The sequence below is a fragment of the Trachemys scripta genome, chromosome 11 (genome assembly GCF_013100865.1).
Source record: "Trachemys scripta elegans isolate TJP31775 chromosome 11, CAS_Tse_1.0, whole genome shotgun sequence".
Lineage (NCBI taxonomy): Eukaryota > Metazoa > Chordata > Testudines > Emydidae > Trachemys > Trachemys scripta.
In genome coordinates this window covers 56833441-56859004 of record NC_048308.1, presented here as the reverse complement: position 1 = coordinate 56859004, position 25564 = coordinate 56833441, and the positions used below count along the sequence as shown (strand labels likewise).

Below are 25564 nucleotides of genomic sequence, written 5' to 3'. Positions count from 1 at the left end.
TTTTGCAGGCTGCACCGTTCCCTGTCTATACTGTGAGTTCCCTAGCAAGTCAGACTGCCTAAACAGGCCTGCTTTGCTTTCTCCTCAGAAGCTATCAACAGTATAATTACCCACTGTTAGAAGTTGCTACAGAGCTTTTCCTAAGCAAGTATATTTATCCTGAAGGTGGAAGTATTACAGAGAGAACATATTAAAAGAAATAAAAGAACCTATCTGCATGCTAGTAAGCTTACCAGAGATCACTCCACTGCAACCAGGGCTCTAGCAGATAGTAAGTCCTTAAAACCCCATGGAGTTTTTCTGTGGTTACATATTCATAACATCTTTTGCTCAGAACAAGAACCCCCATGAATCTGAGAGTCACTCCTTTAGACAGGTTGGGCCTTTGATCTTGGGACCCTTGGAACAAGTAATCAGCAGACAGTGGGGTTCTCCTCAAGGTGTAACTTTAAAAGTTTGGGTCTGAAGGTTAGAATTTGCATTCCCTCCCTCCTGGGTATTTCCTAGGAAACCCACTCAACTAAAAGTTCATTCTTCTCTGGTACATTTGTTTAAAAGAGTCCTTTGAAGCTCATAACACTTCTCAGGGTTTACATTAGTCATATCTATCTTTTTCCCCCTCCAGACATTGTATACAATCCCACAATAATACATAAACATTTATGTTGTTAGTACAGTACACTCCTAAAATCTTAAACTTAATTCAATAAGGTTTGTCCATAGTATTGCAGGAAATTGTCATATCTGTCACACTTATATTTCATAAATAAGAATTATTCCAGTATCCCTTAATTTTCCTTATTCACAAGGAAGATGTCAAAAGGATCCCTTTTTACAGGGAGGCTATAGGAAGCTGTGTATTAAGGGACCTATATGAAGAAGTGAAATGGGGTTTACTGCCTTTTGTATTGGATATCTGTCAGTTGCTTGAAAGCTGTGTTTTTGATAGGGCTTTAGTATGCTGCTTTTTATATAGTGAATATAGTGACTGGTTCTAATTGGCTGACTATAACAGTAAACTGTAGGTTTCAGAGTAGCAGCCGTGTTAGTCTGTATCCGCAAAAAGAACAGGAGTACTTGTGGCACCGTAGAGACTAACAAATTTATTAGAGCATAAGCTTTCGTGGACTACAGCCCACTTCTTCGGATGCGTACATTATGTACGCATCCGAAGAAGTGGGCTGTAGTCCACGAAAGCTTATGCTCTAATAAATTTGTTAGTCTCTACGGTGCCACAAGTACTCCTGTTCTTTGAGTAAACTTTAGGTGACTGTCCTCTGATCTATACCAGAGCCATAATTTCTGAGGTCTGCCTGAAGAAGCCTCTCTGGTACATTCCTGCTTATGATACTGCTGTCTATATAAAGCTTTATTAACAATTTTTAACTAGATGTCTGTCAGTATGAGCAAAGTTAATCATTTGTTTTCCTTTGATAAGCTTTCCCAACTGTCTGCTCATAAAGGTAGCATGTTTGCTGATATACTGTAATCAACAGCAGAGACTTGAATTTAAAGGCACATAGTCAAAGTTATAAGCCCAAAATTTAACCCCTCTTTTTATATTTGCAAAGACCCAAATTATTTTTTATATTTTTTTTCAAACCATGCATTCTTCTCTTTAAAAAAAACCCAACCAAACAAAAAAACCACTGTTCCAGCACTAATTAACAACCCTTCACTGCCAAACTAATATGCAACAGAGAACCTGTTTTATACAGAAACAAGTATTGGTTTCCAGCTTCCAACTATAAAGAATTAGTATGGATTGTAGACTTAAACAAACTACTAAAAAGTATCTTGACAGTCTCTGATAAATGCAACAGAGGGTGTAAGAGTACTAGCTTTATTTAAGGTGTCACTATTGCCCTGGGTTGGGAATTTGATAGATTTCATTGATTTCTTTTTCTGTTTTTAGCCTTCTCAAGAAGAAGAACTCACTGCTTGTCTCCCCGGCCCTCCAGGTGTAAGTACATCTACCTTGAACAGCTTGGTGGTCTCTTGCGCATCAGCAGTTGGTGTGAGAGTTGCAGCTACATATGAAGCTGGGGCATTGTCTCTGAAGAAAGTAATGAACTTCTATGGCACAACTCCAGGTGAACTAGGATCTCAGTCTGGTAGTCCTTCCCCAGGTCCTGAGGGGCTGAAGGACACTCGGGAAGAGCAAGTCAAACTGGAATCAATGCAAGGAAAGAAAAGTTCTAGCCTAGTTGATATTCGAGAAGAGGAATCTGAAGGCGTCAGTCGAAGACTTTCCCTTCCTGGCTTGTTGTCCCAAGGTAAGATAGTGACTAGGAGGAACCAAGAGGCCAGGGAGAGTTAATGTAGTGTGGTAATTACTAGATGTGTGCCTTATTTGACAAAATTGCCTACAGTACGAACACAGATTCAAACCCCCTGCTGAGGTGTGTGTAAGGAACTGTCCTTCAGACCTTGTTGAATGTGGAGAGAGAGGGGAGAAGACTAGTAGGAAGTGCATGCTAATTGAGCAAGACAAAGGACTGTTCTTTAACCTTAAAATAAGGATTATCCCAAACCCATTGTCGTGCTGCTTTTGGTGATATGGATGGATGTTCATTACGTAAGGGACTGGTAACCACCAACTCACTTCATGTAGGCTGCATAACAGACATCAGTTGGTCTGACCCTCTGTCACTACTGCTCTTGATTGGTTTGGAGCCAATGGTTTTGAAAAATTCCCTGTCCCATTACCAAACTTCTCAGCCAGGTGGTCTCCTTCTTTCTTGTTTTTTAATGTTAATTGTTCTGAATATGCAGTACTTTGTGTAACACACAGTAGTTAGGCTGAGCTCAGTGATACTCTTTCCAAGCTGAGAGAAATTATCGGAAGATGTATGAGCTCTACAGGGTAGTTTTTCTTTCAGGAAAAATACCGTATTGGCAGTGAATGTCACAGGTCATATTCGCTTCAGTGTAATTACATACTTTGTTTACAGCTATTGAAAGGAAATAATGAGTAAACTCTGTTTAAGACCTAGATCTGTATTAGCATATATGCTGTTACAGCTGCCTTCAGCTATGAACCTTTTTGCTCTCCAGCATTACTAAATCTTAAGTAAAATACCTAAGAGGAAGGTATTATCTGTGAAGTCCAGTGACTCAGTATATGGTACCCATATCATATAATACACTAGCTCTGTGTAAAAGCCGTGTTTAATTTAAAATAGGGATAGACAACATTAGTTTATCTCCGTTTCTGTGTGGGGCCTTTTCTTTAAAAAAACAAACAAAAAAACAAAAACCTGATTCTAGTTTTTCCTGGTCTGCTTCTAGTTTCTCCAAGGCTCCTAAGAAAAGTAGGACGGGCAAAAATGAGGACAGTGGCTCTGACCCCAACCTATAGTGGAGAGGCTGATGCACTTCTCCCATCTTTAAGAACTGAGGTGTGGAGCTGGGGAAAAGGGAAGGAAGGACAGTTAGGACACGGTGATGTCCTACCAAGGTAAGATTTCAGTGGCAAAAAGCTAATCTTACCCCATGGGACAATGGGAGTTTTTGGGTGCTCAGAACTCTTGAAAGTCTGTCAACTGCCTGAATATAGTCTTAAGACCCCAAAGGTAGGCTCCTGTTTTTGAAAATCTTGGTTTTAACTATTACCGCTAATGTGATTTATGCAGGATAATTAGTGGACTTGAAGGGCAAAATCCTGGTTCCACTGGTGAAGTCAATTGTGAAATTATACCTAGAGAGTCAAAGGAGCGGCTCAGTACCCTTTTCCTGATGACTAAGCTAGTTTATCACCAAAGAGCTTTGTGCTTTCTGGTGCTGTGGTGCATGTTTGTTCTGTTTCAAAAATATACAAAATGTTTTATATTCTGTGTTCCCTGCCCTTTGTGTTTCATGCTGAGAGTACCCCTGATTCAGTTTTGGTTTTTTGTGTGCGGGATGTTACAGGCTTCAACCATTATGTGTAAAAAGTCTGGACAGTAAAGAAGTGATACAACTGTCGGCTGGTGGCCACCATTCCTTGGCACTTACTGCCAAATCACAGGTATGAAGATAACGGTCACATTTATCATGCATCCACAGCATAGTTGACTTGTTCGCTGTTTTCTGGATTGGTCTTTATTTTATGTGCTTCCAGGCTCTGTGTTCTTACGTGGAATGAGAGTCTTGAGTGGTGTGCATGATGAATTGTTGGTTGTTTTTGCATTAACTTTGTGCATTTTGTATGAGCATGTGTCCTTGCTGCTATACTTACAAGAATGTGATAGTTTGAGTGTGGTTACCCGTCTCCTCCCCCTACACACATACACACAGATGAGGAAATGTAAGTAGGAAGAAAATGGAGATAAGGAAGCACTTCCTTTGGAGAACTTGCATCTCCCCAAATTTCTCTTCAGCTGCCCTTTCAAATATAGATTTTTTTTTTTGTTTAAAATTTGTATCCATAGTGATATTATACATGTGTGCATGTGTGTAGTGTTTATATATGCTGTTTGTCACGCTGGATTTATTACTGTGTACTCTGTGCATGCAAACTTTTTTCCTCATGTGTTTTTACACAGGTATATTCGTGGGGTAGTAATACCTTTGGCCAGCTTGGTCATTTAAATTCTCCAACTACTGTCCCTCGTCTTGCAAAGGTACTGTCGTCTTATTTCTGGATTCCATATCTGTTTTTATAATACAGGCTTCTCCCAGAGCAGAGAGTCTTAAGGAACTTTGAAAAACTGTCTGACCTCTTTCGTTAAAATACCCCACAAAAAGCTTTTGGCATTACTCTAAAGTTGCAAAATCTTTTGATTTCCATTGTTACCCTGATCCTCAGATGATCCCATGATAACTGGCAGCAGCATTATTTAAAGAGGCACTGTTAATATAAAAAAACATCACTTCTTTTACATGAAGTTAAAGTCTTTACTGAATTATTTTAAAAAAGAATTGTGACATGGGTGTTACAAACAGGGGAAGTCATCTTGCATTTCTTTCAAATAAGTTTCCTTTCTGTTAAGTTTCCTCTTTCACATTCTTAATGCACCAGTGTTCTGGCTTTAAACTCTTATTTGTTTAGGAACAAAAATTTCCAACATGTTTGTTCTTAGATTTTTGTAAAGTGTCTTTTTAAAAATATATCTACCTCTTTCCCAAATCTAAGATGATGCTATTCCTTGAAAGATAATTTTCAGATCTGATGTTGCTAGCATAACTTGTCTCTCCCCAGTTATTCATCTTTCTCCCTCGAAGTTCCGGTAATTCTCAGACTATAACCTTAGTTAAAGCTGCTCATTCATTTTATCCTAATCACTAATTACCATTTTTTGTCATTTTGTCTATATATTTCTGGAGATGTTAGTCATGCCTTACACAAGAATCAGTTTGTTGTGATCAGCTTTAGAAGCAAATTCTTTAATCAGCTATGGGTATCCAAATGATGAGTTTAGGTTCAGCTAAACCAGTGGTTCTCAACCAGGTGTCTGGGTCCCCCGGGGGGCCGCAAGAGGTTTCAGTGGGGCCGCCAAACAGGGCCAGCATTAAATTCGCTGGGGCCCAGGGTAGAAAGCTGAAGCCCAGGGCCCTGAGCCCCACCACCTGGGGCTGAAGTCAAAACCTGAGCAATGTAGTTTTGTGCGGGGGCCCTGTGGTGTGGCCCCAGGCAATTGCCCAGCCTGCTTCCCCCTAACACCAGTGCTGACTTCTATATTCAGAAAACCAGTTGTTATGGCACAGGTGGGCTGTGGAGTTTTTATAGCATGTTGTGGGGCCTCAGAAAGAAAAAGGTTGAGAACCCCTGAACTAAACCACTTGTCTGTGCCCTTAGTTGTTTCATTCAGCCAGGCAAACATCAGCCACACAACTAGGAAAGTTCTGCAGCTCCCCTACAAACTAGTAGATAGGAACTTAAATAGCTGTCTCTTATGCTGTTGGAGTTATATAGAGAGCAGCATCTGAACCATCTCCATATTTGTCTGTTTGCTTTTAAATTACAAAGCAGATGAATTTTACAAAGCAACAGGCATGGGGTACAAGGATTCCGACATGCCCGATTTTCAACAAGACACAGGAATTTTACTGGTTAAGGAGACCAGTGTCTGTCTAAAGAATGTCAGTCCTTGCAGGATTCTTATTGGTACTCAAACTTCTTACTTTTGTGTAGAAACAAATCATGTGTGAGGTTGAGGCTCCCTTCTCTGATAAGTGGTGGATACTATTTTTTTTTCTTTTTTTTTCCTCCCAAACTACAGGTGTGTGATGATAGTGGAGTCTGGAGCACAGCAGCAGGACCAGATTATTCCCTCTTCTTAGTGGATGGAGAAGATTTCCAGCCTGGATTATATTACAGTGGTCGAGAGGAGACTAAGGAAAATAATTCACCTGGAAACAACTGCACTAAGAGTCCAACTCTGTTGCTAGCCTGTAGTAAGGTGAGTACTACTTGTTCCTTCTGTTTGGCTTAGATAGTACTGGTGCTTTCTTGAGATGGCTCGGTGTTTCTTCGAAGAAACTCTTCGAGAGTTAACTAAATGGAAAACACCGTGTAAAAACATTGTCACTATATGTAGCTGAAACTGAGTTAGTATTGGTGGAGCTCCACAGTAAGTCTTAAGAGCTCACGGTGACCTTATAGTGAGGCATCCTGCTTTATAGAATCATTAGTTAATTGATTGAGTAGGAGTAGTATTAGAGTGCTGATTACGGTGTCTACACTAAATTGTATCATCAAGACTACATTACTACTCCTATTCTCAGTTAACTCGTGTCTTCCACATCGGAAAGGGAGCTGATTGATATAGCTCTGAAAAAATGAGAAAAATGGAACAGCGTGCCTCCCAAACATTGAAAAAGAAGAAAAAATCTGTTTTTCTACTAAAGAGAAAGTGTTTGTGTGAGGATGGAATGTGGTGTGTATGCATGAAGAAACTGAGGGAAACCTAAATCAAAGAAACATTTTGCAGTTTTGAAAGTAGCTGAATTCATGGTCAGTATCTCCTGCATGAGTGACAGCTGCATGAGTTAAGGGTCATCTCTTGTCTCCTAGGCCCTGTTGACACTTGCAAAATTACCAGTGGTTGCCAGTGGATGTTAAATATGGGTTCCTCACTTCCTCCTTTCCATCATTCTCCAATCAGAAAGCATTGAAAATGGGTTGGTTGCTAGCATAGATGGGTGGGGAAGAAGGGGAACAGATAGCTGACACCCACTGTCAACTAATGAGTAACTTTCCTAGTATTAGACATCAAATTATTTAGTACCAGCAAAAATCCTAATCTGCCAGTCTAGGTTTTTATACTGTGCTCATCACCTTAGGTTACTTTTCATTTTGTATTAGGATACTATGTTAAAGCAGTTTATATTTTTTTCTTTCAGTTAGGGTACATAAGCAGCGTGACAGCAGGTGGGGATGACTGTTTGGCCTTGGTGGACAGAAACATTATGGGATATATTGCAAGCTTGCACGAGTTGGCTTCCACAGAGAGAAGGTTCTATTGCAAACTGAGTGAGATCAAATCTCAGGTCCTCAGACCCCTTCTAGGTTTAGGTAAGATAATTTCTTGAATCAGTCCTTGTATCTTCACTTCCCATGATGAAATTTTGTGGGCGGGGGCGTTAGGGTAGGGGTAGACATTGCATGGATTGTGGACCCCAGTTAGTCTGAAGACATTCACTGGGTGATAACATTCTTTGAAATAAAAAATTCTAATTGCAGCTTAAGTGGCTGGATTAATTCCCATTATTAATTGTTAATTCCCTGTTACTGTTCTTTTGGAAATGTACATTATATTGCTTTCTTATTTCTTACAGATAACTTGGGTACTGCAACTACAGTCCAGCAGTTGCAGGATATGGCAAGCAGGTTCAGCAAGCTGTGTTATCTGATTGGTCAACATGGAGCCTCTCTGAGTAGTTTTCTTCATGGGATAAAGGAGGCAAAGAGCTTGGCCATCCTGAAGCATTCTAGTCTCTTCTTGGACAGTTATACAGAGCAAGTATTAAAATCTGTCTCATACTGAGTGTCTGCAGGTTTATTCTGTAGAGCAGAATATCTCTATAATCAGAAAAGAATAGATCATAAGGAGACTGGCATAAGGAAACCTCAGTTGCCAAGCAGCCTGCTAATGTTCTGCAAATTAATATCTTGCAATATAAGGGCTGGTCTACACTGAAAACTTACATTGGCATTGCTGCTTGTCTCAAGAATGTGAAAAATCCACGCCCTTCAGAAATGTAGCTATGCCAACCTAAACCCTGATGTATTCTGTGCTAAGTCAATGGAAGAAGTCTGTTGACCTAACTACCACCTCTTGGGGAGCTAGGTTAGCTACAGCAATGGGAGAACAGCTGTAGCGCTGCAGTTGTGCCACTGTAGCATTTTAAGCATAGATAAACCCTAACTCAAATAATTTGCAATAAGATTTAAAAAAAGAGTCCTCCATGTGTTTAAACTACAGATTTCAAGTCCTTTGTCTATACAGTGGCCTAGACCTTTTTGATTCTTAAAAAGAGAAATGCAGTGGTTCACTTATTCACGTTTGATTGGCTGCTGCACATACATCTGTAGGAAGTAATATTGTGAAAAAGTTTATTACAGAACAATTTATCTCTGGCGTCAATATAATGCATATACTTGTACCATAAAGGGTCTTACCAGTTTAATCTGAGTGCTCTTTTTTTGGAGATAATTCAGTCTCAAAGAGGCAATTACACAAATATTTTTAAGTTGCCTGGTAGAAGAGCAATACTTAACTATGTACACACATTTGATAACTAGCTACAAACTTATATCCAAAAGCCGGAGCCATTCTAGTTTCTAGAATAATTATTTTAAAATATCCTAGCCTCTTCTCTTCTCCCCCTCCACCCCCCCAGCACTAATCGCCATGGTGTCCGCCATATAACAATTAAAGATAGCACTAAGTATGCAATCTTCTGTATTTTTATTGAATGGTCCATTAGTTGAACTCTTTAAATCAAGAGATGTGAAATAAGAACTGTCTTTCATTATTAAAGGTCCCCATCTGGCAAGTGACTATACAAAGGTCTATCCTCAGAGCCCCGTTTGAAGTCCATGGGTCTCTGCACTCGTGCAGATGGCTGCCCATGTAGGATTTCTGGGATTTTGTGGCACTGCAGTCTGCTGTTGCACCCTTAACTTGTGCATTTTAAAAGTGAGGACCACTTCAGCCTGAAGTTTTAACTGCCAGTGATTGTAATTTTTATGTAGGGGAATGTGAATCCAGATCAGAAATAGATCATAGGCTTCCAACACCACATAAAAATTTAAAGTGAATGGTTCAATTGAATTTAGTACAGTAACTCCTCACTTAAAGTCATCCCGGTTAACTTTGTTTTGTTATGTTGCTGATCAATTAGGGAACATGCTCGTTTAAAGTTGTGCAATGCTCCCTTCTAACGTCGTTTGGCAGCCGCCTGCTTTGTCCACTGCTTGCAGGAAGAGCAGCCCGTTGCAGCTAGCTGGAACCAGGGTGGACCGGCAGCCCCCTATCAGTTCCCCACTCCCCTAAGTTCCCTGTGCAGCAGCTGTCCAGCAGGCTATCAGTTGCCGGCAGTTCAGCTGTCCCTCCCCCTCACTGCCATGTGCTGCTCCTGCTCTCTGCCTTGGAGCTGCTCCCCGAGACTCCTGCTTGCTGTGCCGGGGGGGGGGAGCAGGAAGAGGGGGGCTGTCAGGGTGGCCCCCTGCTCCTTGACTGTACATCTCTAAACATAAACAAAGAAAGAAGCCCAAGAGGTTTTTGTTGTGTGGTTTGTTTTTTTTTTTTTTTTTTTTAAGCAGTCTCTCGTTTTTTAGTTAATCTTTTTTTGACCTCTCTCTGGAAGACCGAGTCTAGCAAGGCACTGGTCTGAGAGAATAAGAGGGCTCATAGTTCAAGATCTTCATCCAGCAGTAATAAAGATCCAGACTAAATGTTTTCTTCCTACAGCAGCTCTCCTGTTGCCTTTTTGAAGAAAGAGCATGTTTCGAATCTGACCATGAAGGTTTGGAGGACAAGGTTTTATGACAAGTTGTTGTTCCTGAATATTTCATGATCATATGAATAATAAAATAGTAATCAATAGAGCCCTTCACCGGTACAAAATTTGTATCCACATCTAATTTGCAAAAATGGTCTATGGAAACTAGCATCTGCGGATATCCACAGATTTGCAGGGCTCTACTCATCGATATGCTTAACATCCAGCCTGAGAGACAGTAAGAGAGAAGAGGATTAAAGAAGGGGGGAGGAAACCAGTAAAAAAACTAGTTATTTCCCTTCAGGATCAAAAATGTGAACTTTTGTATTCCTTTACATTCACCACTTCACGGTATCACTGAGGCTAAGTGGGCATGCCCAAGTAATGCCAAAAGATTAATTGAACAAACAAACACTAAGTTCTTGTCAGGGCAAAAATGGAAATCATACTTTCTCTCTCCTGAAGATCAGTACTGCTCAACAAAAGCCCCTTGTGGCATGGACAAAAGATGAAGTGCAAAACCAGTTTTCCTATAAAGAAAAGTTCAAACTGACACTGCAGAAAATATCCCATACACATGCTGCTTTTGATTTCGTTTGGTTTGCTGCCAGTTCGTTGTATTGAATACTATGGCCAAGAGAATCCTTTTGCTCTGCCTGTCCCTAAGCACTCTGGAGGAATGTTTATTCAAACTTCTGGTCAAGGGAGTGGCTGAAATGGCAGGAAAGATATCCTATCCTTTTTAATATAATGAGCAATTAAACTAGCCTATTGTATAGGACCAGCCATTTTGTGGATACACAGACATTGGGAAATACTTTGCTATAGAAACCTTAGCATTTGGAACAGAACCTGACCTAAAAGCATCTTGCGAGCAGTCTTGTAATAAAGTAGGCACTAAAAATCTCCTATTTGGTAAAAATGCCGAGCAATACAGGAATTCACGGCCCTTCTCCCCAGAGATTTCAGAAGGTTGTTTTTTTTTTTTTTTTTTTTTTCTTGTCTGTTCTAGGTATTGCACATCTGTAACAAACTTTCTGGTGATGGGAGGATTCATGGTTCTTGCGAAGCCAGCAATGTAAGTAAATCCTTTCTAGTCTTTATTTTCTTAATCAGAAGACTTACTTTGTTGTGTTAACATATATGCATGTTAATGGACATGCAGATGGATATTTTTTTTTTTTTTCCTCCCCTGGCTTCCCTCTCACATGATTTCTCAGGACTTTCAGGTACCATAATTTCTTTCCCATTAGGTGAAGAGAAATTTCACTATACCTCACCTCAGCTATGATGTATTACTCCTTTTATAAATAGTAGTGAAGGTATTTAGTTAGGTCTGCTTTCTCTTAAAGGTGGAGAAAGAGAGTAAACAAAATTGACTAATGTTATTTTAAATAGATTTCAGATGGTGGAGTTACTTAGCATACTGAATTCTTTATATCTAGAGTCACTGTCAGTAGTGACAGCTTCTAATACTGACACCAAAGTCTCATTAGATAGTTAACACTTTTTCAGGCCCTGAAACTTCAGGGAGGAAATATGTTTTAGAAATTTGGTCTGTTCCTTGTAACAAAAGACAAGGGTTCTTTGCAGATGATGATGATTGTCTTTAGAATGAATTATTCGTTCTGTGAGAGCTTTTGTCAATGGTTAATGTCAGCTGATCTCCTATAGATATTTCCCAATATAAACATTTTAGTGGTCAAACCTTATATATGTAAAAGACAAAGTATAAGTTTCACCAGGAGTCCTAATTTGTTGGCAGACTCTTGGGTGTTTGCTCTTAGTGAGCAAGACCGGTGCGCATGAGGACTCTATTACTTGATACTGCTACAGAGCCTTCCCTGTGAGGATCTTAAAGCACTTTAAAAATGCAAACTATCCAGATTGTTAGTCTTGTGACTGGAGATAAGGCTGCTTTTCTTCTAAGAAGGCTCTCTTTTCCCTTATGCTTGTTGAACAAGAAGGCTCATAAATCTCATGGGCAGAATTAGGCAAGGTATATTCATTTGATATTTGTGAGGCAGCACCTTGCTAATCATGTAGAATTCTTCTTAGGTGTCCTGCTGTGCAAGTCTCCAAGCTGGTTCTTTGTTCTGTTACTTGCCTTTTCAACTTGCTTGAGCTTCACAGAATTCCCTGTTCAAATAGCTTCTCTTTGAATAACTGTCTGTCTGTGTCTGTCATCTCACACACACACACACACACACGCAGCAGTGTTGAATGAAAGGAGAAGTGGGGTTGATTTTTGTGTGTGAAGAAATCCTGTTCTTTCTCCCAAATGTAGTATTCTTATAACTATTTCCATCCTCCTACCTGAACTACATTAATCCTCCATTTAGGAAATCCAACTGAGGATTGACTAGGTTCCCAGTGTGTCTTTGAGGGAGGATATGATTTTTCTAGCTGAGGGAAAGGGCTGTTCAACTTCATTGAACAACAGTGGCGGGGAATAGAATACACAAATGTGTTTAGGGAGTTACATTGGAGCAAAGATAAGGACTTTTTCATTGCACTTTGTTATGCAAATCACTTTTCTCCGTGTTAGAGACGCATTAGTTTGACAGGTGGCATGGAAACGCATTCTTCGTATATATTTTCACCTGGCTAGTTGGAGACCTAATGGAAAAAGGCAAGTATCTGTCTAGTTTCCTCCTTGGAGAGCAACTCTTCCTTCAGCAAATCCGCTTATGTGTGCAGTCATTAAATTAACTGACGTCAGCAAACAAGTCCATTACTTGTACCAAAACAAGTACTGAAGTTAGCATAGAGCTATGTTACTATGTTAGAACAAATCTCTGCTGGTTTGATATAACCCCATAAGGGGAGCTCTGTAATAGTACTGCAAAGCATTACTAAGGTTTTGTTATGTCATTCTTTCATCTTTAGTGACTTTTTAGGTAAAAACCAGGAGTTGTTACAAGATCTAGCTGAAATGAAGGAGGAAAACATACAGTTGGTCGAAGTGCTAAATACCCTGTTTTTCTTGCCAGTCAGACGACTTCATAACTATGCTAGAGTTTTGCTAAAGCTTGCTACGTGTTTTGAAGTGGTAAGCCATCTTGTCATGTATGAAACTTACTTGGTAGGAGATTTTTTGGGGAATTGCTTGTTCTTTGATTACACATTGGTATCCATGAAATCACTAAACTAATATTTGTGATAAGGCTATACTAAAACAATTTGATTAAAACCCTTATCTCTTTAGGTTTATAAGTAGGCTTGGCAGAATTCAATTTTAATCACTGTCAGTACACATTGCTTTCAGCTGACATGCTGAAATTGATTGGAAAAAATATATTGATTGGTAATAGTTGGCAGGCGTGTGGCCTCCCACCCCACTTATGCCTGCAGGGATTGAGTGTCACTGGCCTTGCCACCATGCAGGGAGCCCTCTGTGTCCCTGCTGTCATGGTCCTGCTCCCTCGCGCCTGTGACAGTGAGGAGGAGGGTGGGGCATGGGGGAGGCCATCCTATTTCTAAAGGGCTGTGCCCCTGGGCAGGACCAATTTAGCAGTGGGGTAGCCTCTCCCATCGTCAGGGGCTCGTCTTGGCAGTCTTGGCTGAGGGTCTCTGCTCTGTCAGGCCAGGACCGCAGCCTTCCCCACACCTGAAGGGATCATCTGTCGCTGGCAGCACAGGGAGCCCTCTGCTGTCAGAGGGCCTGAGGACAGAGCCACTCAGCAGCAGGGTGGCCTCCCCTGCAGTCAGGGGTTCATAACTACTAACCCATTGTGGTTGGTACACATCCTTTGAAGTGGTGTGTCTCACAGAACCACTTATTTTTGTTTTACCCTTAGACATCTCCAGAATACCAAAAACTACAAGATTCCAGTTCTTGCTATGAGACTCTTGCTGTCCATCTCAATAGGAAAAGGAAGGAAGCAGAATACACACTGAGCTTCTGGAAGACCTTTCCTGGGAAAATGACGGTATGATGACTTCTAAGTTGCTATTATCACTAGCATCCCACTGCATGTTTGTATAGGCCTGGCTCTGAAGTCACTACTTTCCTCTCCCCACATTTCCCTACTTTATGATGTAGTTGTTCTACTTAAGCCTCTCTAATTTTTGGAAGTTTTAACCCAATATCTCAATTTGGCCTTTCTTGTGAACAATAATCATAACACAAACAGCACTGAAATTCAGACACTATCAAGCACATTTCATCTTTTTTTTTAAATCATAGGATTCCTTGAGGAGACCAGAACGTCGGTTAATCTGTGAAAGCAGTAATCGGGGGCTGTCCCTACAGCATTCCGGGAGATTCTCAGTGAACTGGTTCATCCTCTTTAATGATGCTCTGGTCCATGCTCAGGTGAGCCAACTCCCATAGCTCTCAAAACTGAAAACTATTTTCACCCCAGCTGATTGAAAGCATGTGACCATTTTTTCCATATAGTGAGTCTGTCATTCTTAATCTAGGTTTTTATATTGTGTCTCACAATGGTGTTGGGACACCTAAAAGTGAGAAGTGTTGCCTGTTTCCAAAGAGAGTTGAAATAACCTGTGTGTCAAACATAAATATTCATACGTCAAGGTCTTCATTATGGCTTCACAGGTGTCCTGGTTGCATGGCACTTCTAGGAACAACTAGCTTTCAGGGCACAAGTCTCATGCCTATTCTCAGCTGTGGGGAGACAAAACTGCGGGGGAAGATGCATCATAAGGAATTTGGGGTGGGCAAATAGGTGTATCAGCGATTTATTTTTTGTTTTCCCCCTTCCTTCTCCCTGCTACAGTTCTCAACACATCATATTTTCCCCCTTTCCACGCTGTGGGTGGAGGCTCTTTCAGAAGAAGCTGGTAATGTGTGAGTATTCCTCTGTAACTAGGGTTCATTCTTATTTTTATTGCTGAAATAGTCCGATGTTCCTAATAATAATAATAAAATAATTTGCAACCATTTAGGCTAAGTCTTGTAAGCTAGGCACAGTATGGGATGTGTCCTTGGTCCATATATTCTTCTAATCCAGTTCAAGTTTTCTTTTTCTTTTGTATTTCACTGTGCTCGGTTAAAATAGGATTCTGCTATATTCTTGTTTTGTACTTGTAAATCACATGAGTGCGCGAACAGTTGGGGTGATGAGGAAGAGTGCAAAAAGTAGCCATTTCTGAGACCTCTTGTGTTACTGTTTTCTTTTAAACCAGCAGTTAAAGCTAAGTGACACTCACTGTAACACTCATTTTTAAAAAAGGATAAACTATCCCTCCTTTGGTAAGAAGTCGAAGTTATTTTTTCCAGGCTGAAAATTTCACCAGCTAGTGAAAGGTCTTTTCTTGATTGGTTTTATTCTTGTTTCCACTTAGGAACGGTTTGAAGGTTACTACACCAGAGGAACATTTCATTCTTCTTTCATCAACACCACAGGAAAAGGTAGGCAGATGCAGAACTTCTTAATTACCTCTGGTGATGTTAGAGAGACAAGGTGAGTAAGCTAATATCTTTTATTGGAGCAACTTCTGTTGGTGAGCGAGACAAGCTTTCAAGCTATACAGAGTTCTTCAGATCTGGGAAACATACTCAGTGTCACAGCTAAATACAAGATTGAACAGATAGTTTAGTATAAGTAGTTAGCACATATTCAATGGGACCATTCAAGGTAGAATGGACTGTTAACACCTCTGTAGTAATAAGACAAAAACTGAGGAGTGGGGGGAGGAGCAGTAATGGCTTATAGATTATTGTAATAAGACATAAATCCAGTGTCTTTATTAAGACCATTAACTGTCTAGCAAAGTTATGAATTTAAATCCCTTGGTTTTTGAAAGTGTTGTGCACGTTTCCTTTGAGGATGAGGACTGAGAGGTCAGATATAGGGTGAACGTTTTGTGAAAAGTGTTCAGCCACAGGTGATCTGGTGTTTTTTGTCCTGTATCATTTTCCTGTGTGAGTTCATTCAAGATTGTAGTGATGGTCTGGTTTCACCCACATAGGCATTTGGTGCACTGGGTAAGGACCACATGTTGACAGAAATGTGTAGGACCCTAGATCTTGAAAGGTGTGTTATGGGAGGAGTTGATGATTGTAGCAGTGGAGATATGTCTTAAGGTTTTGCATCTGTTGTTCTGGCAGGGTCTGGTACAGCTTTGAGTAGGTGTATCTTAGTCTGTGGGTAGTTTGCTTTTGATGAGCTTGGAGAGGTTGGGGGTTGTATGAAGGCCAGAAGTGTGGGGGGCGGCGTTCAGGAAAGATTTCTCAGGGTGGGGTCCCCATTGAGTATGGGTTGTAGTTTGATACTCCGTATGGGTTTCAGTGTGGGGTGGTAGGTGACAACTAGGGGTGTGCAGTTGGAGGGGATTTTATTTTGGTATTGAAGCAGGTTCTGTCAGGGTATTTGAGTGGCCTGTTCCATGATGTGATCTACTCTGGTGGAGCGTCCTTTTGTGAAGGTGGTTTTGAGTGTGTTAAGGTGTGTACCCCGGATTTTCTTCTTGAAGCATCTTCTGTGGCGTCTGAGTGCCTGTAGATAACAGATTTCTTGGGGTGGTTGGTTGGGAGGCTACTGGATCTAAGAAGATAGGTGGGGTGATCAGTGGGATTCTTGTATATAGTTGTCTGTAGGGTTCCATTGTTCGAAGCTGATTGTGGTGTCCAGGAAATTGATGCTAGTGTGCGAGTGTCCCAGAGAGAGTGTAATGAAGAAGTGGTGGTTGTTGAAGTTGTGGTGGAAATCTGAGGGAGTGTAAGTCATCTGTTCAGATGATAAAAATAGCATCAATGTATCTCAGGTATTTCATTGGTGTGTGGTTTTTTTTTTTTTTTTTTGGGGTGCATTTGTCCATAAATTCTTCTTCAAGGTGGCCCATGAAGAGGTTGGCATATTGGGGAGCTATACTAATACCCATGGCTGTTCCCATGGTTTGTATAAAGTGTTGTTCTGGGCAAGGATGAAATGGCTGAGTTTGATGTTTGGGTGGATATCTGAGGGTTGTCCATGGTCTTCAGAACGCCCTAATATTTGAGGCAGGCAGCTATGCTATCACTGTGAGGGATATAGGTGTAAAGGGAATGACATCCATGGTGGCAAGGATGGTGTTCTGAGGGAGGTTGTTAATGTTGTGGAGTTTGTGGAGGAAGTCAGTTGTGTCCTGAAGGAAGCAGGCCCTTTGTGTGGTGAATGGTTTTGAGGATGGTTTCTGTAAGTCCCGATATTCCTTCAGTGAGAATGCTGTGGCCAGATACGATGGGTCTGCTTGGCTTCCCTTGTTTATGTATCTTGGGAAGCATGTAGAAGGTCCCTGGAGTGTATTTGTTGGGGATGAGGTTTATAGAGTTTCTCTTGGAGTTGGTTGGGGAAGGATTTGATTTATATCCTTAAATCCCTGGGAAAATTGTGGTGTGGGATCATCTTTATAGTAGGTGGTGTCAGAGTGTTGTCTGCTGGCCTCGTTCATAGTCGTCATCACGGCTGAGGACTATGATGGTGCCCCCTCTGTCTGCTGGTTTGAGCACTACGTGGTGGTTAGATTTCAGGGATTGCATAGCTGTCCTCTTGGCGGTGGAAAGATTGTGGTAGATGTGATGTATGTTAAGGATTTTGCACTCTCTCTCTTCCGCACACACACCCCCCCCCCAAGGCAATCTATGTAATGATCAAGAGTGTGGTTTTGTCCACTCTATGGTGTCCAGTCAGATAATTCTTTTTTCTTATGATTGTCAGTGAGGACATAGTAATTGTGAGTGGTGTGAGCAGAATCACCGGAGTAATTCTTCTGATACTCCACATGTTAGTATGGTATCTGGTTCTGTGGAGGGGTAGAAGTTCAGTCCCTTAGAGAATAAAGATAATTCAGCTCCAGTTCGGGGTAGTCTTGATTAAATTTGATGATGATCAGGTGTCAGGTAGTGTCCAAGTGGTGGGTACTGGTGCTATGGTTTTTTTTCCTGGAGGTGGCAGTCTGTTGTAGTTTCACTTTTTGTTTTTTCTGTTGGATGGCTGTCATGAGATATAGATATAGATTGAGATTTATAGTTGTTTAGGATTTCTTGTGTGATTTGCAGGTAACTTTCCTAATTCTCCCTCTTCTTCCTCCTCCTCCTCCCTCCCGTCCCCCCTTCCTCTTCCACGGTTTGGGAGTGTGTGGTGATACTAAGCATCCTGTTATAATGGGGAGATGGGGGGGGGGGGAAGAGAGGTGTCTTGTCTCCCGTCTCACATTACTTGTATCACATGTGAACATTTATTCATCCAAGGAACTAAAGTCTCATTTTTATCTACATTTGTCCTGCAATAATACCTGTGTAAAGAGAGATGGATTACTAATAAACTCTTCTATAAACTGTCTATTTCAGACAAAGTGGCTCAGGGCTATAAGCCAAGCTGTGGATCAGGCCCTAAGGGGAACATCTGACTTTCCACCTTATGGAAGTGGAGGGAATATTCAGCGACAGGAGCCTCCTATTTCACGTAGTGCGAAATACACCTTTTACAAGGACCCTCGGCTTAAAGATGCCACCTATGATGGGCGATGGCTTTCTGGGAAACCCCATGGCAGGTAAAAGCATTCAAACTGAACACATGAATGGGATAGGAAGAGGTAGTTTGGTTGCTGTGCAAAATAGTCGTTACTTTGCATGCATAAAACATGAAATACTAGTGAAACTGGCCTAACTGTAGTGGGTGTATATGTGTTCCAGAGGGATTCTAAGATGGGCTGATGGAAGGATGTATTCTGGGATGTTCCGAAATGGCCTGGAAGATGGGTAAGAGCAGAGTTCACTACCCTCTGAGCTAGCGAACAGAAAGTGTTTGATAGTGCTGTGTCCCTTCAGATCAAGGGTGTGTGTGTGTGTGTGTGTGTGTGTAAAGCTTGCAGTCTATAAGTAAACAGTACAGAGACCAAATGAAGTTTGGAAGTGGAGGAGGGGATGCTGAGAGATGGACAAGTGAGTCTGTGCTAACTTCCCTTAAGAAGGAATCTGACTGCAAACATCAGTCAACTTTCTTATCTTTGCTTACCAGCTAGGCCTTCTGTTGTATCTGAAGATTTTTTTTTTTTAATGATTCAGCTTCGTTATTTTTATTTGCTCTTTCAAAAGGCATATAATGCCTTTATATAAGTTAGGGGTGCACCATCATCTTGAATAGTGTATTAAGTTCTGGTCACTTCATCTCAAAAAGCGTAGAAATAGAAAAGGCCTGGAGAAAGGCAACAGCAATATAAAGGCAAAGGATTCCATAAAGAGAAGCCTGGAGGTTAGGACTACTTTTAAGAGAGTTGATAGTGATATGTAAAATGAATAGTATAGAGAAGGAAAAAATAGATAAATAGGCATTCCCGTCTCCTAATACAAGATAAAGGAGCTATCCAATAAAACTGAAAAGCAGCATTTAAAACTGATAAAAGGGAATAACTTTGTGCACAACATATAGTTTAACCCATGGAATTTGCTTCTACGCTATATCATTGAAACCAAGAGCTTAATAGTTTTCTAACGAGGAATAGACATTTTATATGGATAATGAGAACTGTGGTTATATTAGGTACTTATAAGGAATTTATGGTTACATAAGGGACTTCAACCTAGAAATTGCAACAGGACTTCCTAATGTATGTAATTGAACCTGTAGGGGCTGGAGGATTGGCATGTTTACAGCCTGCAGACAACTTCCTAAACTCTCTAGCTCAGCTGCCAGGATGTAACAGATCTAAGAGCCCCAACTGGCCATTTGATCATTCACAGCCATCAGTGTATCTCAGGAATACCCTTTATAAAAAAAAAAAAAAAAAAAAATTCTCCAGGTCAAAAACATTAAGCTGTAGTTAAGATTAGAAATACTAATTTTGTAATTAAACACCACTACACACATTTTGGAGTATGCGGCTCATGTGGTCAGTGTTGAATACTTTGCTGTCCATTACTTGCTGTCTGAACCATCTACCCAACCACAAGCCATTCTGGAAAGACAGCAGCACCAATATCTTGAGCCTCTGGCACTTTATAATCACATTAAAGACCTGTGCCAATGCACCTTCCTCATCTAGTTAGACACTTTACAATCCTTTTATTCCTTCAGATATTCTCAGTGATTATAAATGTTTTAAGTCCATAGCCAAAATAACAGTGTTTGTGACTGACCCATAAAGGTATAAGGAGATTTAAGAACTTAGCTTGCAATAATACTGAAGGTAGATCTATCTGTTTTACCTGAGCAGTGCACAGGGGATGGAGACAGACTTAGGGCTTTTCTTCACTACCGGGGTAAGTTGACCTAAGTTACACTACTCCAGCAATGTAAATAACGTAGCTGGAGTCGCCGTAACTTAGGTTGGCTTACCCCAATGTCTTCACTGCGCTGCATCGACGGGAGACACACTCTGGTCAACTTCTTTTACTCTTCCCAGAGAGGTGGAGTACCAGGGTTGACCGGAGAGCACTCTGCCATCAATTTAGCAGGTCTTCACTAGACCCTCTAAATTGACCCCTGCTGCATCAATTGCAACAGCTTCGCTCTCCCCGATCTCCCTGTAGTGAAGACCAGCCCTTAGGAACTGAAATAAGAGAGATTCTTGGAAAGAGTAGGTTGAGACCTTGCGGTTGCGCTGCAGGGTTCTACTGTGGAGCACAAAAAGCCAAAGCACTGGTAGAGGAAGGGAAGGCTTACTACAGGCCAGAACTAAATGTGTGGAAAACAGAATAAAAAAAGTAGTGATTTAGAACTTTCTTTCTTTCTTTTTTTTTTTTTCTTCCCTTCAGTACAAAAATCTATTTCTAACTGTTGGAGCTGGAAACCGAGCCACCCAGTGCAGTCTAATGTTGAAATATGTTGTTTTTGGTTCTATACCTGCTTTTGTAAATAACTGAGTTTGGATTTGTCTGTACATTCGTATCATGGCTGCTCATGTTTGATCTTCATGCATTGGCAGGTATGGTGAATACAAAATACCAAACAAAGCATTGACCAAGGATGACCATTATGTGGGATACTGGAAGGAGGGCAAAATGTGTGGACAAGGAGTCTACAGGTAATGCCTTCTTTCATTAAAATAATCTGTGCTCCTTGCAAAAGTGTGTGTGTGGTCCAAGAAGGAACAATAACTATTTGAACTTCAGCTAACATATCAAGTGCAGCTTTCAGTAGCAGTTTATTCCCTTTGGTTGGTGCACTGGAACTCTGTTTTCTTGCCGGGGGCGGGCTAATGTTTCAGGTCTCCACACTAGCATTTCTATTGCTATTTTCATATTCCCAAACGCCGAGCTGCAGTTACTATGGCTTAAAACTGCCAAGAAATCTGGAAATTCTTATTGTACATGTCCAGACACACTGATAGCTGTTACTGTCTGTTTTAATGTTGCTTCCTCCTTTCAACCTGCAAGTTTTCTCTTGAAAGTCATCATGACAGATGTCTCATGGTATTTCATATCTCACTTGAAAAAGGATTTTAACTTTGTTGTTATTCACCTCCTAAACGTACTTGTTAATCTGATTCCAGAATTGGGCTTGGGTTTAGTACAGTCTCTGAAGGAAAAGGGAAAAATTCAGTATCTATTCCTGAAAACCTTGGGATGAAAGAATACAGATCATAAGAACTTTACCCATTCTTTTTGTCATTACAGTTATGCCACTGGTGAGGTGTATGAAGGATGTTTTCAGGATAACATGCGTCATGGGCATGGTCTCCTGCGCAGTGGCAAACTGACATCTTCCTCTCCCAGTATGTTCATTGGCCAGTGGGTGATGGATAAGAAGACTGGATATGGCGTCTTCGATGATATCACAAGGTAATGTGTTGATGGCAGGAATCCTAAACTTTTAATCTGACCCAAAATTGCATAAACTTGGGGGGGGGGGGGACACAGAGGAAAGGGTTGAGTAGATATCTCTGTTTTCAGTTTCTGCAATTAGTCTTTAGTCTATTTTCAGCTTTTGGGGGCTGATGGGGGAGAATTAGGAACTCAAAGTATGGGTTCCATTTCACTGCTTCTGTTTGAAGCCAATATTTTTGCATGCTCTCCATCATACTTCTGCTTGAAGTGTGGCACTGACTCTGATAGCTTCTTCAGTACCATCCATACCTCTGCATGCTTTGCAAATGGCATATGTAGTAGTCTCTCATCCCACCAACCAGAAGCCCGAGTTGCCCATTGATTAAAGATTTAGGAACTAGGTCATCTTGGATTCTAATCCAGGTAAAGCCACTGATTCATTCCGGCAGCTGGGGGCAAGTTACTTCGTCTCCTCATGAATGAGCAAAATGAAAAGATTGGGTAAGTAGCAGGAGTGTACTAAAAACTTGATACTATCTGAAGAGAGGTAAGTTAATAGAAGCCACCTGTACAAAACACCTGAAGTCCTCTCTGCCAAGGTCTCCTTTCTCCAAGCTAAGAGCTTTTCATGGAAGCTAAGGTGGCTGGTCCTAGTTCACAGAGCTGGAAGCCCATATATGAGGTAGAAGAGTGAAAAGCCATGACCAAGGTCTGGGTTTTTGATGAGAGGGAGAACTGTTCTGACCTCTGTAGTTTGTTCCTAACATCAGTTTCACATTTGGTCCTGATCATAAGGTACTTTGCTCACAGTATTCTTCAGACTTCCATAATATTTAACCACATATCAGGCCTGCCATTCTTGCTATTGAAATACTTTTCACTTGCAAGTTCAGTTTTGGCTTTATGAAAAGCTAGGAATTTTGGAGGAGACTTCAGAAAGTAGCTTTCGCTGTCACCTCTGTGGATAATTAAAAATCAAAGGCAACGTGGAATTTATAGTTCTTTAACTTTAATAACATTGGTTTTTGGGTAAGAGGATTTCTTTCAGTATGTTTACTCAAGGCACCGCGAATAAGGAATGGATAGACTGCTTTCATCTGTTAGTGTCTCACTGGGCAGTGATAGTGACTTTGAGCAAAGCCTGGAATTTACTTCTCCCCTTCTCCATCCCAGAAGCTTAGCCTGCTGCATCTGCTTTCTAACAAGTCCCAATCAGACATGAGTGGCTGAAACCATGACTCAAACCAGCATCTCCCACTAGGCCATGATACCAGGTGGCAAGCACCTTTTTTGTCATTTGTAAGTTGGTTTCACTTACTAATTGAAGACCGTGAAATGCATAAAACCATATGTCTTTTCAGGACAGTTAAAAAATGGAGAGTGTTAGATCTACTTCCAAGCATACAATTAAATGCATACAGTCTAAGCTGATCCCTTTGACTTGGAAAGGAAAGGCCCCTTTGAGTGTGTCTTTCAGTGGCCTTGAAAGATTCATATGTTTATGTGTAAGAAATAACTCAGACCCTCTAATCTATTTATGACTGCAATCTTGTTTAGTTGTTATCCGAAATATCTTGCTTTTAAAATGGCTCTTATTTCCTCGATCTTTGATACTGCAGAACCCTCAAAATGAATGTCTGGTTGATTGGTTTATTTCAGCCCTTTGCTTTAAATATCATTAGTCCATGAACCAAATGACTATTCTGACCATGTGTTCTCCTCCCCCCCCCGCCCTCTTGAATTTAACTGCAAGCTGTGGAACTAGTTGTCTTCCTCCCTTATTGGTCCTACCCTAGTATATAATGTGGGCCTGCTCAAGTGAGGGCAGGATACTTTGTCATGAAATCAAAAACTCCGTCAAGAGGTCTGGGTAAAAAAGATGTAAGGAAATCTTGTTTTATCTAACCTTCACCCACTCTGCACATGCCTCACATCAGTAAGGATCTTTTATATGTAGCTCAGTTTATGCTGATCCAGATCAGCCAGCAGGCTTTTCCCTTGTTACTTCTGTAGCAGTTGTTCAGATCTACTTGCTTAGATGTTGGATTATTGTGTTCTGCTTTATTAAAACGGTCAGTTTTCTGAAAATAAAAACCTAAGAACAGCCATAGTGGGTCAGACCAGTGGTCCATCTACCCCAATATCCTGTCTTCTCACACTGGCCAATGCCAGGTGCTTTAGAGGGAAGGAACCGATCCATCCCCTGTCATCCAGTCCCAGCTTCTGGCAATCGGAGGCTAGGGACTCCAGAGCACGGGGTTGTATCCCTGGCCATCTTGGCTAATAGCCATTGATGGACTTATCCTCCATGAACTTAACTAGTTCTTTTTTGAACCTCATTATAGTTTGGGCCTTCAGCATCCCTTGGCAATGAGTTTCACAAAGTTGGCACAAAGTTCCACAGGTTGACTGCATTGTGTGAAGAAGTACTTCCTTGTGTTTGTTTTAAACCTGCTGCCTATTAATTTCATTGGGTTGACCCCTGGTTCTTGTGTTACGTGAAGGAGTAAATAATGCTTCCTTATTCTTTCTCTGCACCAGTCACAATTTTTTATAGACCTCTGTCACATCCCCTCTTAGTTGTTTCTTTTCCAAGCAGAAAATTCCCAGCCTTTTTAATCTCTCCTTCCATGCCCCAAATAATTTTTGTTGCCCTTTTCTGTACCTTTTCCATTTCTAATATATCTTTTTTGAGATGGGGAGACCAGAACTGCATTCAGTATTCAAAGTGTGGGTATACCATGGATTTAAATAGTGGCATTATGATATTTTCTGTCTTCTGCGCTATCCCTTTTCTAATGGTTCTTAATATTGTTAGCTTTTTCGGCTGCTGCTGCACATTGCGCAGATGTTTTTCAGAGAATTATCCACAATGACTCCAAGATCTTTCTTGATTGGTAACAACTAATTTAGACCCCATCATTTTGTATTTGTAGTTGGAATTGTGAATTACTTTACATTTATCAACATTCAATTTCATCTGCCATTTTGTTGTCCGGTCACCCAGTTTTTGTAGTTTGTAGTTCTTTGCAGTCTGCTTTGGACTTAACTATCTGGAATAATTTTCTATCATCTGAAAATTTTGCCCCCTCACTGTTTACTCCTTTTTTCCAGATCATTTATGAATATGTTGAACAGCGCTGGCCCAGTACAGATCCCTGGGGAACACTGTTATTCACCTCTCTCCATTCTGAAAACTGACCATTTTCCTGCCCTTCTGTTTCCTGTATTTTAACCAGTTACTGATCCCGATTTGATTACTTCACTTCCCTCTTATCCCATGACTGATTACTTTGCTTAAGAGCCGTTGGTGAGGGACTTTGTCAAAGGCTTTCTGAAAGTCAGAGTACACTATATCCCCTGGATCCCCATTTTCCACATGTTTGACCCCCTTGAAAGAATTCCAATAAATTGGTGAGGCATGGTTTCCCTTTACAAAAGCCATGTTGACTCTTCTCCAACATATTAAGCCTGGTACTGAAGTTAGGCTTACCAGCCTGTAATTGCCAGGATCCCAATTAGCTATCTTCCAGTCATTTGGTACAGAAGCTGATTTGAATGATAGATTACATACCGTAGTTAGTAGGTCTGCAATTTCATATTTGAGTTCCTTCAGAACTTTTGGGTGAATACCATCTTGCCCTGGTGACTTATTACTGTTCTTTTAATCAAAACCTCCTCTACTGACACCTCAATCTGGGACAATTCCTCAGATTTGTCACCTAAAAAGAATGGCTCCGATGTGGGAATCTCCCCCACATCCTCTGCAGTGTAAACCTATGCAAAGAATTAATTTAGCTTCTCCGCAATGGCCTTATCTTCCTTGAGTGCTCCTTTAGCACCTTGATCATTCAGTGACCCCCACTGATTGTTTGGCTGTTTCCTGCTTCTGATGTACATAATTTTTTTGCTGTTAGTTTT

General features: G+C 40.9%; 1 protein-coding gene across 4 annotated transcripts in view; it reads left to right on the top strand.

Annotated features, from left to right (window-relative positions):
- ALS2 (alsin Rho guanine nucleotide exchange factor ALS2) overlaps positions 1–25564 on the top strand; it is a 62207-nt gene that overhangs the window by 13961 nt on the left and 22682 nt on the right. For all 4 annotated transcript variants that reach the window (XM_034785050.1, XM_034785053.1, XM_034785051.1 and 1 more), the window contains exons 5-21: positions 1916–2276; positions 3292–3460; positions 3913–4009; positions 4527–4604; positions 6204–6383; positions 7327–7498; positions 7762–7942; positions 10943–11008; positions 12820–12982; positions 13731–13862; positions 14120–14248; positions 14673–14743; positions 15241–15307; positions 18227–18429; positions 18572–18637; positions 20803–20901; positions 21494–21658. In XM_034785050.1, the coding sequence (XP_034640941.1) occupies positions 1916–2276; positions 3292–3460; positions 3913–4009; positions 4527–4604; positions 6204–6383; positions 7327–7498; positions 7762–7942; positions 10943–11008; positions 12820–12982; positions 13731–13862; positions 14120–14248; positions 14673–14743; positions 15241–15307; positions 18227–18429; positions 18572–18637; positions 20803–20901; positions 21494–21658 (2399 nt within the window). The remainder of the gene's footprint in view (positions 1–1915; positions 2277–3291; positions 3461–3912; positions 4010–4526; positions 4605–6203; positions 6384–7326; positions 7499–7761; positions 7943–10942; positions 11009–12819; positions 12983–13730; positions 13863–14119; positions 14249–14672; positions 14744–15240; positions 15308–18226; positions 18430–18571; positions 18638–20802; positions 20902–21493; positions 21659–25564) is intronic.